Raw genomic sequence first — 16089 nt, 5'->3', positions numbered from 1 at the left:
TATCAATATAAATCCATCCAGGCAAAATAGAACAATCATCTGGTGTGGAATAACTGCCAGTCAGACCCACACACACATGATGCAAGTGGTATCAGTAAGTGTGCTGTCCATTTGTAGAAAGGGAAGGTGCATGATTTATTTCAGTTTGACAGAGGGCAGAGTGATGTCCTGGAGGTCGCCACGAGCATTTTGGGAACTGCATGAGATGTCGGGTGTTCAAGGAGTGCTATGGTGAGTGTCTCTCACACGGGGGAAAACCAAGGTGAAACCACATCCAGATGTCATGGGGTAGTGTAGCCACCCCACATTACAGATGCTTTATGTTGCAGGCTGGGCTACTGGTAAAACAGGACAGCCTGTCAATTGTGGTGGACAGAGTACAAATGTATCTGAACACATAGTACATTTCTGAGGATGGGCTTCCACAACCTATGACCCATGCATGCGCCAATGTTGTCGATGTCATTACATTGACAACTATGACAGAAATGGGCACTCCTTCATGATGATCATGTTTCCTGATGGCAGTGGCATTTTTCAATATGACAATGTGCCATTTCACAAGGCCAAGAGTATGGTTGAGTGGGTCGAGGAAAACAGAAGCAAGTTCCAATTGGTTTGCTGGCCCCTCTGCTCGCCAGCTTTGAACCCGTTTGAACACAGCTGGGATGTGATTGAACGTTGTGTCAGAGGTGATCGCCTCTCTCCCTGGAATTTACGGGAATTAGGTGACTTGTGTGTGCAAATGTGGTGCTAACTCCTACCAGAAATCTACCAAGGCCTCATTGCTTCCATGTCATGACGTGTGTCTGGTGTAATCCATGCCAAAGGTGGACATACTGGCTATTAGGTAGGTGGTCTTAATTTTCTAGCTGTTCATTGTATACACAATAGCTATTAGCCTTCTCTGAATAGTTGAAGAATCTGCAATCTGAAGTGCCGATAGATGTTTCTTCTATGATTAACATGAATATTGCCCATCATACGATTCTTGCGCTGTATAGTCTCTGCCACATGCTGTTCATATCAGGGGACGAGGGCTTGTACCATGTATAGTCTCTGCCACATGCTGTTCACATCAGGGGACGAGGGCTTGTACCATGTTAATTGACCTTTTTGCAACATGTTTGGTAGCAGAAAAATCGCAACATTTTGATTGAAACAAACAGTATTTGAAAACTGGAAGCTAAAACATAAATAATTCATCTGGTCTGTAGGAGGCCGAATTCAGATGAAAAAAATGCTTGTATATTGTATCTGTGAGGAATAGTGTGCCATATGATATACAACGTGTGCTCAAAAAGTAACAGGAAATTTTGTTCTTCATAAAGAATCTTTTTTTATTCATCAACATCATTTTGTCCTCTGCAGATTAATCACCCACAGATATAATATACTTGTGCCAATGTTTTTGACAGTCTTGAAAACATGTCTGAAACTCACTTTTTATTATGGTGTTCAGCTCATTTAGCAGTTATGTTTTTACCTCATCAATGGTGACAAGACAATGTCCTGTCATGGTTCTCTTCAGCTTCTGAGATAGATAGAAGTCACAGGCGATGTCCGGAGAATACAGTGGCTAAGGCAACATAACAGTTTTGTTTTCTGCCTAAAGATTATGAACAAGCATTGAGGTATGAGCAGGAGCATTATCGTGGTGCCATTGCCACAATTCTGGTCATTTTCTTCAAACTGCTTCACATAAACTGTGCGTAACTTCCAGTTAGTATTACTTATTGGCTGTATGACCATAATGCAGGATCTCGTGAGCCATCCCATAGTAATTTTTTGGGGGGGGGGGGGGGGGGGGGGGGGAGAATGAGAAGAACATTCACATGTGTCTGAACTTGTCAATTTTTTTTTCAGTTTTGTCTCTTCAGGCAGATTCCATTGGTATGATTGGTTGGTTTTGATGTCATACCCTTATACCCATGTTTTGTTACCTCTTATAACTTTATTTAGAAGCTCTGGATCATTGTCGACTTCACTCAGCAATTCCCAAGCAATGTCTGTGTGATGTCTTTTTTGGTCAAAATTCAACAATTTTGGAACAAACTTTCGTGCTGCATATTTCAGGTCCAAAACATGTAATAAAATTGCTTGGCATAGGCTGAAGGATATGACATCATCAGCAACCTTTCTGATAGTGATTTGGTGATTTTCCAAAACTATTTTATTTACTTCTTCCACATTTTCATCAGTAATTCATTTCCTAGGGCATACAGGGCAGTTGTCACATTAAGCATATTCAGGGCAGTTGTCACATTAAGCATCTTCTCGACCCTCAATGAAACATTTGTATCACTCATAAACCCTTGTATTACAACACAGTAATTTCACCAAAGTTACAGTCAGTGCTGCACTTTATTCCATTTTTCGAGAATTGGTTGTATAAAGCCAGCAAAATTAAAAAATTACCATTACTTTTTAATCAGACCTCATATATTACATGAGAGACAGGTTAAGAGGCTTCTTTTTTTATTCACAGTTTATTTAGTCTCAAGCTGCAAACATAACAAACACACAGAGAAATCAAGAAATAAATAAATTAGACTATCTTCCTGTCATATGTGCCCAGAACGTAGCAACCTCCAAGGCTTTACAGGAGCGTGAACGATGTCATTATCATCTGTGCAGGAAATGGAACACAGAAGGCACTGAATCATGAGGCTTGTGATTTACTCTTGTCAGCACTCACAGCATTAAAGCACATTTCATTATATTGTCCTTGAATCTTTCCATTCTTAATTGTAATCTGTTAAGCAACTTCTGTACGAACCAATTTTCATTGTGTCCTGGGGGTAGTTACTCGGCTGCTGTCATTGATACAGTTGCTGCCATTGATCTGTGGAGTTCTCTTCTTCTACAGTTCAGTTTCACTTCTCCAGAGATAGAGTAAGATTCTTAGATTATTGCAGGAAGTTCTTCCCTGACCTCAACCACTGAGGAGGAAGTATGACCAAGCAATGAGCAAGTACTGTTGTGCTCACTTTAAACCTCGCGTTAGCAGCAGGCACTTCTCTGGGCATACAGGGTAGAGCTATTTCAGCCAAGTAATAGAGTTTATCTGATGGAGTTAACCCTTTCAGACCTGGATTTTTTCTGGATGAAAGAAAATTTTTATTTATGTGGTAATACCCTTGGGTGATATTTTAATTGTCTTGGATGCAGGATTTATACAAAAATATGTACCCAGTTGCAGAATATACTTTGTTTACTTGGCTTCATTTCATGCACTAAAATAACTAATTATGATATATTCTCTGTTGTAATAATTAGTAAAATGATCAGTCAAAACTTATCATGCAAAATAACAATAACAATATTCAATTATAAGTATAATATAGAAAACTAACAGCATCTGTGTATTCTGGTGGTTACAAGCTACTGCGTACTGTCTTGAGCTGTTGTGCATTGCTGCATTGACTTCCTAATATTTTCATAGTGATGCCCAAAAGATGGCAGCACTTGCTCATCTTGAAAACGTTGAACATTCATAAATGTGTACCTAAAGTTTCTATTGGGAAAAAATACTTTTGTTACAGCTAAGATTCAGTGAAATGTTCATTTCATTGCATCTGTTATCAGTCATGAGACCTATCTCAGTGAAACTATCGTATAGGTATCTGTCTGATGGTTTCAATAATTCTCTTGTATACGTAATATATCACACTCATCCTGTGTGGTTGTGTTAATACAGTTGACGCAATTTTAACAAAGATAAGCAGTTCCATTATATAACTATTTTACAGTGAAACCACAGTAATTCAAGGTAATGGGTCTGAGTGGAGCAAAAATTTGGGAAAACTTGAATTACAGGATGAGTGACAATTTTAGAGACCTTTCATTTAAAAATAGTACTTGATATTACACTTTTATTACAGTAAACAAAGTTATTTCATCAGTTAACACATTGCTTAGAATTTGTTTTAGAAATAATGTTCTAGTACAAACTCCGACATTTATTATAAGCACATATTTATTAAATAAACAACCGTACAACTGTTAATAGTGTACATATTTCACTTTTGGGTGTGATGTTTTCATAGTTTTATGATCTGTGAATTTTGATGTTTTTTTAGAACAACTACTAGACACTTTGATATAATACGTCTGATGTAGTTTGGTTCTGTTTCATGCCAGTCACCTAATGCTACTTCATCTGCTGCTACCTTTTTATAGTCTCCCCACTGTCAAATCTTTCCAGTGCTAAGATTTTTATCTCCAAGGAAACAAATTTCCTCCTGCTTTTGAAGAGTTGGTGCTCATATTGGCAAAAAATAGCAGGAACAATAATAAATATGTAACACAACCCAACTACATCTACACACTGCACTGAGACTGAGTAGACACTGGCTGACTTGTAGCAGGTGAAACTACAAGAGGAACTAAAATGGGCATGATCATAAACAATGCATGATTGCGCATCTTGGCCGCTGATCACAATCACTCCCCGCACATTTTTGATTTCATCTGTATTTTCTTATGAGGTGTTCTTTTATACACAGTAGCCATCTGTCATTCATACCAAATTAAGTGGAGGCTTGAATCATCAAGGTTAAATTATCGAGGTTTTACTGTACATGTTGATGTATTTAATGGCCAAAGTTTTTAAATGAGTGACAGCTGTGTTTCATTCACTGACTTCATTTCTTCATCGTCATAAATTATTTTAAGCTCGTTTTACTAGGGAGAAAGAAGCATTTCTCCGGTTCCAAAGCTACAAAATGACCACTTCTAAAACCTCCAGTATTGCATGACTGATTCCAGACTTGGTAACATTTTAGTGCTAGCATTTTATATCACTTGATAAAGTTTGTTAATGATCTTTGTGCCTCACCTGAGATTTTTTTCCTTTTTAATTTTATGATATAATTATACAGTTTATAGTCAATTGTAAAACATTGCGTAGAATCCATTGGGAGTGATCTAAAGTGGAACAGCTATGTAATACTAGCTGTTTCTAGGAAAAGCAGATGCCTAACTGAGCTTCTTTGAAAGGATGCTAAGGAGGTGTAAATTCTTCCATAAAAAAAGTAGCTTACAGGACCATTGCTTGAGGTTATTGGTTGTGAGTCTGGGATCCTTTCCAAATAGAAGGAATGAAGGAGATAAGGAAAAGCCAAAGAAAATAGACATGATTCATTAGAATTTGCTTTGTGAGTACAAGTGTGCAATGGAGGTGACCATCAGACTCCAGTGGGAGACACTACAAGAAAGGTGGTAAGATCACAAAGAGGTTCAACATTAAAATTTGAGATGCATAGCTGCAAGAAGAATCTGGCAATGTATTAAGTCTTCCCATACATTGTATGTACTGGAAAAGATGAAAATAGCAAAAAACGAAAATTCAAGTTCATACTGCCTTTCTGAGAATCGTAGACATAAATGAGAAAGGAGAAATGTTAGAAGTATGAGACATACCCTCCACTATGCATCATAAAGTACCTTGTAGAGTATAGAAGTAGATTTAGATGAAATGCTTTTTGAATGAAGGTTGTGGTACAGCATCACTTTGTGAAGCAAATCATTTACCTGAAGAAGAGTGGAACATTATAACTTTTGTTTCACCAGGTGTAATGTTTCATGACTTTATTTCCTGTGATGATGATATCCAAACTTTCCCAATTCGGATGGGGATGAGCTGTGTTATGCTCAGTGAGGAAACGAAATAGGTAGTTGTTTTGTATATTTACGTGTGTGTATGTGGGGGGTGGGAGGGGGGGTGTTGGGGGGGTGGTGGGTGTTATACGAAGGAGTGAGAAGATTTACCTTCACCAAGTTTTGTTGAAGGTATGTGAGAACTGTATATTGGTAGGGGCAACTTTCTTTTCTTCAGTAAGAATTGAACACTTCTTGACAGCATCAGCCAGCTTGAGTGACAACTCCTGTCAACACACTATGCTGGCAGGAATTGTTCTTGATGTTTACAATAAGTAAAGGATAGTGCTTGAGAATTTTTTCCTGACTTCTCATGTTCCTCCTGTGCTATTAGCAGAATACAGTAAAACTGAATAAAAAAATTGTTCTTTATTCTAGCTCCTTTCTTTAAACCAAGATTCCAGTAAATGAACTTACACGTGGCTTAAAAGTGAAAAGCTATTAAGCTGCTAATAATTTACATTTAACTTATCCAAGTTATGAACCTGGTCTACTCATGGCCTAAAGATATTACAAACATGGATCTGGTTCACTCCTTGAGTGCACTTGAGTAAAACCTGCATTTAAAGGAAATTCCAGTTTAAGGGAAGAAAAATTATTTAGGTCCATAAAATTAATAAAAAATAGGTTTTGACATAACTTTTCTGTTTTTCAATTCACAGTTTGGTGATAAGGATTAGTGGATGGCTCCAAGCAGGCTGTAAAATACCACTAAAACTAGTTCATCCACAATACATACTTCACTGCAAAACTTGTTTGTACCATTGATAACATGATAGTTATTATCATTTCAGCAATTGTTACCCTCACATTGAGTCAGATAATAATCCAGTTTTTGTGTCTAAACTTTTCAAGGCAACACTTTGCTTTGCAGATAGGGATTTCTGATTCCTTCACTTTAGAAAAAGAGGGAGGAAGAGTTTTTGGGGAGATACCACTTTCAGATATTAGACATGATACTTACCCAGAACACTAACAAAAATTTGACTCAAATGTACAGGTAAGAAAAGATTTAAATTGTGAGTGAAATGACAGAAATGGATGGGAATAGAAAACCTGAAAATTTGTGATTAACTGGGGCGATAGATGAAACAAATGATGTAGGCAAAGAAGAAAAACTATTACAAATAAATGAGAAAGAAGAGAGCGATTAGTGCTGAGCTACTGAGAGAGAGAGAGAGAGAGAGAGAGAGAGAGAGAGAGTGAGAGTGAGAGTGAGTTGGGATGGGGGAGAGAGGGGGTTGTAAATGAACTGCTAATTTGTACATGGAGTTTAAGAATTGCGTAATAGTGTTGAACTTCTGTCAGTATGGCTAAGAAAGCAGTTCATTTACATCACAAATAAGCTGCAGTTACTCAGTACTAATGTTATTAGTATGAATAAAATAAAGCCAACCCTAACCAGTCATTGCATGAAAGATTGTTTGAAGACCATAGTGGAGGCTGTTCCAGGTCCCATGCCTGCCCAGGGGCAGCCAGGTGGGTACAGGTCCAAGTGGGCAGGGATGGGTAAGTGAGGAAGAATCTGATGTGTGGATTGTAGCCTATTCACTCTTACTGCACCGGCCAATGGCACATAGACATGGGTGCCCAAGCAGCTTGCACTCACACAGAACATGCCAACAGGGCTTTCTGGTGAGCAGCCTATACTATATGCACCTGCTTGTGAGCACAATCAGGAACATCCAAAAGTGTCCTGCTCCATGGGACAGTGTTGGAAAAGACTGCCATAGTGTTTTAAAAGGTACGGTCCTCAGTGTCCTCCATCCTAGACTCTGTTAAAGCTGCATATAAAAGAAAAAGTTACTTTCACATCAGCAGCACCGTGATAAGTGTGATGAAGTTGTTACTCAAGTGTTACTGTTCTATTGTGTACATACAGTGCATTTGCTTTGTGTAAAACTTTTGCTGTCTGCTACCAGAAAAATGTGACAATCATTTCTATGGAAACTAATTTTCTCAAAAGGAATTATTCAGAGAATTTGCTTCAGAAACCAAATGCAATGTCATATTGTTGGAAATGGTTAAAATTTGTACAAACATTTTAATGATGATGAAACTTTGTGTTGCTTTAGTGGTAGCAAGATGATAACAGTTGAAAAAGACATGAATACCAAGAAAATGGTAATCCCAGAAACATAAAAACAGAGGTATACTTACTATTATTTTTTGTTCTTCCTCATTTTTGTACTGTTTTTTTGTCACATTTATTACTTTTGTTTCTTTTGGATGTATCTTCTTTGCCACCCCCCCCCCCCCCCAATCCCAAAATATCTCTCTCTCTCTCTCTCTCTCTCTCTCTCTCTCTCTCTCTCTCTCTCTCTCTCTCTCTTTGTGTGTGTGTGTGTGTGGGGGGGGGGGGGGGGGGGGGCACTTGCTTGTGCACATGTGCTTGTGTGTGTTGGAGGGGGGGGGGGGGCTGGTTGTACCTATGCACGTTGTTGATAGTGAATATAATGTTTGAATCTAACATTGTTATTTAAAAATAAATCTCTAAATTTTTTGCATCTGTAAGTAAATGGGTAGCCTTTGTGCTGTACATGTTATTTTGTACATTTCAGGCACCTATGGGTTCCTTTGGCACAGTAGAACTTCCTCTCAGTGAATTTAAACCTTATTTTCGTGGGAGGGCTCTGAATTCATCAGAAGCTGGACCATTAGACAAAAGCAGCATAACATCATTTGGACTTCAAGTTTATGGTGGTGTATATCTCCCAGTGAAACAGTCAGGGACGTCATCACTTGAAATAGACTGGATAAAAGCTGAAAAATGAAATAACTAAAATCTTGGTTACATTTGGTTTTAGTTTTCACTTTTGACTAATGTTTATATTTTGTACTCATTTTTATATTTTGTATTCAGAATTTTGAAAATGGATATATGATTCCATTTTTTGTGCATTGTGAGCTCGGTATATATATGATTTGTTATCTGGAGTAACTGGAAGTAAAATTTATTTGTTAATGTTGTATAAAAAACTTATTGAATTAATATAATTGTAAACAGAACTCAATATATTAGCCGGGAAAAATAATCTGTGATATTTCTATCCTGTGAAGGGAAACTACTTTTCCTGTACAGTTTTACATTCAACTTTGTAAGTTGTGCCTAAATTGTAACTGACATGCCAACCAACCACAACGATGACTCAGCAGAATTCTACACATTAAACTTACGGTAGATTTAAAAATGTTTCTTACCTTTGATGATTCTTCAGTATATCATTTCTTTACATTTCTGTATTAACCCAATTCAGAATTCACTGAAGGCAGAGATTTTGGGAAAACAAGAGTATCCTGCTTCCCTTTCTTCACTGCACGAGTCTCTGCACATAATCTAGCTGGTTCCCTTCACCCTTCAATTCTCTCTCTGACAAGGCAGAAGAAAATGTGAACAAATAATTATTTTCCATTTAACTTGCATTCACCATCACATGTGAATGAGTGAGTGAATGAACATGTCCCTTTGTCCTTTTGATGTCTTCATCATTAATTTGAATTGTTAATTCACAGAGTATAAACTTAACAACAATAAAGTTTTCTGTTATATTGCCTGCTTATGTCTATATTCTTGTGTGACATTACATAACCATGACTACTATTTTCCCAACATGTAATTTCAGTGATTTGTTTAACCTAATTGTCGTGTAGTCAGTACTTATCTTTGAAGAATATCTTCAGTTCGGTTACAGTTAACAACATTATGCCCCACAAACAAAGAGAGAGTCTGCTGATTAGGGCATCAGTTTGCAATGTTGTGCTTCAGAGAGAAACCAATTGAACCAATTATTATACTCAAGAGAAAACAAAACTGGAATGCTAAGCATTAAGATTTTGTGGTTAGCAATGTTATCTGCTCAAGAAAAGGAATAAAAGAGGAAAGTAAAGAAGCAACCTTGAGAGTACAACACTTGTATCCCAGAGATTTTTGTCATTGTTTGCTGGATGGCAAAGAAGTTTATTGAATCACTTGCTGTTAAATTGAGCAGTTTTTGCTTGTGGGTGTAAGAATTGGAGATGCACTATATAATTGTACATCGCTTTGGAGCTGGTGTCACCGTATTGGATACCCCAAAACATGGCACACTATTGCGATTGCTTCTTGTTTTCAATTTTTGTTGTGTAGCAGTTGTTCTACACAGTAAATGTTAAAGTGGTTTTATGAATAACACAGTGGCAGGAAGACCCAGTAATATGAGACATTTTGTCTCATTTATGTAACTTTGTTTTTGTTATAAGTTATGAATAAATAAAAAGAGAAATATGTAATGTGACAAGTTTGCTTTCATAATCTAGCATTTTCCTTAAAAAAGGACTGAAAAAACTGGGTTCGATCTATGTTCTCTTCCCAAAAATGCTGAGAACATGTTTTGTTATTAGTGTTTGGTTTCCAATCTTTCCTTCTCACAACCAGAGATCTTTTTGAGTTGACTGATAGAAAATCTAAAGCAATATGACAGATATAAAACTACTACAGAACAACTAAACTGAGCAACCAAATTTCAAGTATATAAAAGAAAATATCACTTGAATGAGTTCACTTATGAATAAAATGTGATTCCTTTATACTTCAGACTATAATCAAAAATGTACCTGTAAATGAAATTAGCTGGCATTTTTGATCAAAGAACTTCCATCAGAAGCTAATGTTTTACTCAACTAACATGGTGGACACTGGCTTCAAGTTTGTGGCATCAAGACCACTTTCCTTATTATACTACCATGAGTTTTTTAGTTTAACTGTAGTTTACAAATTAACTATTTTGCACTGAACTTTTATTCTCAATCATGCATTGTTCTAGAAACAGTTGAATATCATACATGGAGATGCTTTTCTTATCAGAAAGTGCTACTAATCTTGCTCGATACTAAATTAAATAAAATACATTTATAACCATAACACTTAACTTTATTTAATTAAGAGAGAAAGGGAAAAAAGAGCCCACATATCACAATATGAAAGATCAGTTTTATAATGTAAAACTGACAGTCTTGGTTTAGCCATAGACATTGTCAATACTGTATATCTGCTAACCAATCATCAGCTGAAATATGTTGAAATGTTTAACTGTACTCCTATCACCTTTTCTCAAATAAATGTTTTCTGCAATGGTGGAATGAGGGATTCAGTTTGAGTCTCAGTGTTGCCTTATGATCCACCTTTTGAACTTCCATGAGCTTCCTCACTCCTCTAAAACCTCTATACAGATCTACCTCCTTAGCAGCTTCTTCTGCAGCTCGCAACTCCGTTTTAGTTGTCCTAGTGACAGTTATTCACTGTCTTTGGCTAAGCCAGCAGGTACCTACACGTATAATAAAAACACCTGGTGTTGACAGACCAGTTTCATCATGAAGTTTGCATCACTGTAGCAATCTAATATGCCACTACAGAAATAATAGACTATACCTAGGTGACATAAACCTGCTACATACCAGAATATTCATTTTAGTCTCGCTACATCTTCTGTTGCTGCTCAGTCAATAGGAAGCTCACACTTTTTGCCAAATCAGGCCTCTTTCCAAGCACCTAGTACATCAGTGCTCCAACTGTTTGGTGATAGGGAAAATCAAACATTGGAATTTCCAGGATGGAATTATTACAGTATTATGAAAAGGGTAGACAGCTACTATTCACCACTTAGTGGAGATGTCGAACCACAGACAGGCACAATAAAAAGACTTCTAAACAAGTAGCGGTAAGTGTGGAAACTGAAAGTGTGTGGCCTATCTGCTTGCCCAGGTGCACCTGCAGTGTGCGAGTGAGAATGTGAATATGCTTCATGAACCTTGGTTGTAGTTGCCAAAGACTATCGATGATGATCAAAGTCCCATGAGCGGATGTACCTCCGGCAATGAGGCTGGCACAGCCACATGAGGGCTTGTTCACAGCCTTGCAGATTTCATGTGCCTGCACTCACTTTCACATGGGCAGAGAATATGCAGTGTGGACATGTGCGATGCACATTGTTTACTACTAGACTTGGAAGAAATTTATGTGAATGACAAATACAAATCCAATCTATTTGACATTTCTTTGGCTATTATACCTCTGTAGGTTGTTGTAAGCGTCTCTTGGTCATGGACAGCAATACGTAGGAAATACAGTACTTGTTTTAAAATCATGTGTAAGACATTGCTGGATTCATTGCGTTTGGTGTAGAAAGGTGAAAATTGTCATACAATAATCTCTTGACTCTTTCACTGGACAAAAGCTGCAAGCATGCTGTAATATAAGAGCTCCTTCACGTACTCGAACCCAGTGTGTCTTCAGAAATTTTTGAATATGAAAGCCCTAAGTAATTGCATAGAAGCATGTTGGATTGAATAACTATTCCATATTCTAATGGCACACTTACTTAGGGTTAATCCTTAAACACTCTGGACGACATTGGAACTCGTGTAGAATTCCATAAACATTTTAGGAGACTTTTAATCTATAGTCTGGCGATATTAGTCATTAGCAACCACTGAGTTCTTCCTTGTTTTAATCATTTTGTAGTGCTACAAACATGAATGAATTGTGTAAGGAGACACACACATGTCCGATAGTGTTAGCAACCTAAGAAAGGTACTGAAGAAGAAAGGTTTTTGTCGGCTGCATTCTCATTGTTGGCTGCTTAGGTAGAGTTGTTGCCCATGTTAGTAGTGGGAGTGGGAGATGTATTGCCAGGTGCAGAGGCAGTTGAATGGGACAGAGTTGGTAGTGTAATAGGGCTGGAACACACTGGGCAACAGCCATTAAAACGACAGTGCATTAGAGCCCGCACTCTGGGCAGTTTTGATTACCTGGGTGTGGCAACCATTACAACACATCAGATTACATGGCAGTCAGATGGCTCTGTGCCCCCAGCTATGAGCAAAATGTATGTGGCTGCCTTCAGTGTCCGTGCACTTGTTGAGACAAGCAGACCTTGCTTGCATCCGGAAACAAAATCCATGATGACTTTTGACAGCTTATAGGATCTGGGGGAATTTCCAGTTCTAGAGGCACATACAATACATCTTCAAATTTATAGTCATCTCTTTATGGCATATATATTTTGTAAAACACAGCATGTTTTTATTATGGCAATTGCAAATTCTTCTCGAACATCCATTGGGTGATGAAAAATACTTCATTTATTTGCCAGAGTACTAAATGTCCTTACTATAAACCGCCTAGTCTGAGACAGTTGGTAGTTAAAGATTATTTTGGTGTTTGTTCAGTTTCTTCCTGCATAAGAATGCAATAAATCTTCAGATAAACCAAATGCCTAATCTCTGACAATGATATCCAGCATTGTTACTCTATTGGAGATTTTCTCTGATATTTGTAAATTATTATTAAATGGGTTTTTCCGGCAAAATTGATTGCTTGAAAATGGATGGATCACCCAACATCTACTGTATATAAGTGAACATATAATCCACATCACCTAGAGAAAATAAAATGATGGTTTTAAAACTATAGTAAAGTGAGCCTGAATAACAAGGCTTTGTGTTTGTTATGAGAAAAAAGGACATAACTTAATCCACATCCATCTCACTCAGCTGATCGCTATCAAGAGGTCGTCAGCTGGCTGCTCAACATTGCAGCTGCCTCAGCCAGGCTGCCTAGTGTATGTTATGCCCATCCTCCTGTAAGTATTTTTATGTTTCATTTGTTACGCTGTAAACCAAGTAAAGCCATGCTCAGTTTGAACATTGGTTTGAGCTCTGCAGTGCTTTGCTATGCATGTTGGCATGCCCATGAATTCCTCCCACATGTGAAGAGACCTTATACAGCTAATTAGAGGGGGATCTACATTTCAACACATACTCCAAAGTACTGTGCAACCTGACTTGGTATTACTGTCGTTGCTGTAGGTGATAGAAGGGGTAAGTAGCAGAGCAAGTCATATAGCCAACTGGTGATCGAACTATAAAGTTGTAGTTTTGTAGTCTGGAATTTAAGCCCCTAAACCACAAGGCACATTTCTAGACAAACCATGAATAAGTTATTTATCAAATGGAAATTGCACTGAGCCAATGGAACAAATACTAGTTCTGTACAAGAAGTAAACAAAGAAAATACGGTGGCATTATATGTTATTTGTTACTTAATGTTTGAATTAAATTTATTGACAACTAAATTTGTTTAAATGGTATACTTCTCCAATAATTATCCGCATATAAATTTATTCAAAGGATATTCATCTCTACTCACCATAACATCAAATACTTACATTCTCTTTCCGCTGAAATTATCAGATGCAACTAGTCCCATTAGTTCATTTACTTGATTTACTCACAAAGGCTGATGATGTAGCTGGATTGAAGTTTTTTTGTTAATTATAAACACCGTTGACAGTTATAGTCTGTTGTCACACTCCTCAACATAAATCTTTTTAATTTATTCTGTTCAAAATATGTCTTAATGCCAGTGCAATTTTAGCAGCTGACTGAAAATGAGCATTATTTCATCAGCTACTCTTTCATGCAAACATAAAATTCTGTAGCTAAAACAATGACATTAAGTAATATGCAGTGTTCGATTATCAATTTAATTTTCATTATACTTTGGTCCATAAATGTGACTCTTAGGTATACAGCACACACTTTCTTCATAGAAAACATGGAAAATTGGTAGAAGTTCTAATTCTAATTGCATTTGTGCACCTGCCAGTCTCATTACTGTCGCTATGTTGTGACGAAGCTGTGTACTCAACTTTCCCTTACCAACATGGCAAGGCCAGGTGGCTGTTTCCCATCACTGGGTAAATGGTGCCTCATGATACTGAGAATGTGAACTGCCAGCCGAGTGCTTCTCTGTGCACATGCAAAGCGAGTGACATTGACTAATGCTACTCACACGAATTCGCCATACAGATGCACTGCTCTAGTGAGTAGTAGACGGTGAGTAGCAACCTGGTAGAAGCTGACCTTGGGGAAGATCAGTTTGGATTCCGTAGAAATATGGGAACATGTGAGGCAATACTGGCCGTACGACTTATTTTAGAAGCTAGATTAAGAAAAGGCAGACCTACGTTTCTAGCATTTGCAGACTTAGAGAAAGCTTTTGACAGTGTTGACTGGAATACTTTCTTTCAAATTCTGAAGGTAGCAGGAGTAAAATACAGGGAGCGAAAGGCTATTTACAATTTGTACAGAAACCAGATGGTAGTTATAAGAGTCGAGGAGCACGAAAGGGAAGCAGTTGTTGGGAAGGGAGTGAGACAGGGTTGTAGCCTCTCCCCAATGTTGTTCAATCTGTATATTGAGCAAGCAGTAAATGAAACAAAAGAAAAATTCGGGTTAGGTATTAAAATCCATGGAGAAGAAATAAAAACTTTAAGGTTTGCCAATGACATTGTAATTCTGTCAGAGACAGCAAAGGACTTGGAAGAGCAGTTGAACGGAATGGACAGTGTCTTGAAAGGAGGATATAAGATGAACATCAACAACAGCAAAACGAGTATAATGGAATGTAGTCGAATTAAGTCGGGTGATGCTGAGGGAATTAGATTAGGAAATGAGACACTTAAAGCAGTAAAGGAGTTTTGCTATTTGGGGAGCAAAATAACTGATGATGGTCGAAGTAGAGAGGATATAAAATGTAGACTGGCAATGGCAAGGAAAGCATTTCTGAAGAAGAGAAATTTGTTAACACCGAGTGTAGATTTAAGTGTCAGGAAGTCATTTCTGAAAGTATATGTATGGAGTGTAGCCATGTATGGAAGTGAAACATGGACGATAACTAGTTTGGACAAGAAGAGAATAGAAGCTTTCGAAATGTGGTGCTACAGAAGAATGCTGAAGATTAGATGGGTAGATCACGTAACAAACGAGGAGGTACTGAATAGGATTGGGGAGAAGAGGAGTTTGTGACACAACTTGACTAGAAGAAGGGATCGGTTGGTAGGACATGTTCTGAGGCATCAAGGGATCACAAATTTAGTATTGGAGGGCAGTGTGGAGGGGAAAAAACGTAGAGGGAGACCAAGAGATGAATACACTAAGCAGATTCAGAAGGATGTAGGCTGAAGTACGTACTGGGAGATGAAGAAGCTTGCACAGGATAGAGTAGCATGGAGAGCTGCATCAAACCAGTCTCACGACTGAAGATCACAACAACAACAACACTACTCGTAATAAGAAAAGTTAAATTTCTCTGCACATTTTGTTTTTGATTGTGATGTTTCTGCTCATTTACAATAGGTTTTGAAAGAGTTCCACACTCTTAAAAATTGAAATGCTCCAAAATTTTCCACGTGTAAGCTTGTTGGCTCAACTTGATTGCACCACCATTGAAGCATTTAATCTCAGGTGTGAGGTTATGTGAGATTGGTTTCATGATGATCTTGAATTGTCAGTGTCAGCTGCATTAACACTTAAGATTGAACAAATTGTGCTTAGCTTAGCTACTGTGCAAAAGTTTCACTGTAATCTATACTATAGGGTTGTTTAGCC

The 16089-nt window shown here is 37.7% G+C and overlaps 1 protein-coding gene across 5 annotated transcripts in view; it reads left to right on the top strand.

Annotated features, from left to right (window-relative positions):
- Positions 1-9217, top strand: part of LOC124607413 — a 35798-nt gene extending 26581 nt beyond the window's left edge. For all 5 annotated transcript variants that reach the window (XM_047139771.1, XM_047139748.1, XM_047139756.1 and 2 more), the window contains exon 4: positions 8223-9217. In XM_047139771.1, the coding sequence (XP_046995727.1) occupies positions 8223-8435 (213 nt within the window). In that variant the 3' untranslated portion in view covers positions 8436-9217. The remainder of the gene's footprint in view (positions 1-8222) is intronic.
- Positions 9218-16089: the final 6872 nt, after the last annotated feature.

The sequence above is a fragment of the Schistocerca americana genome, chromosome 1 (assembly GCF_021461395.2).
Source record: "Schistocerca americana isolate TAMUIC-IGC-003095 chromosome 1, iqSchAmer2.1, whole genome shotgun sequence".
Taxonomy (NCBI): Eukaryota; Metazoa; Arthropoda; class Insecta; order Orthoptera; family Acrididae; genus Schistocerca; species Schistocerca americana.
This window is presented reverse-complemented; position numbering and strand designations above follow the sequence as displayed.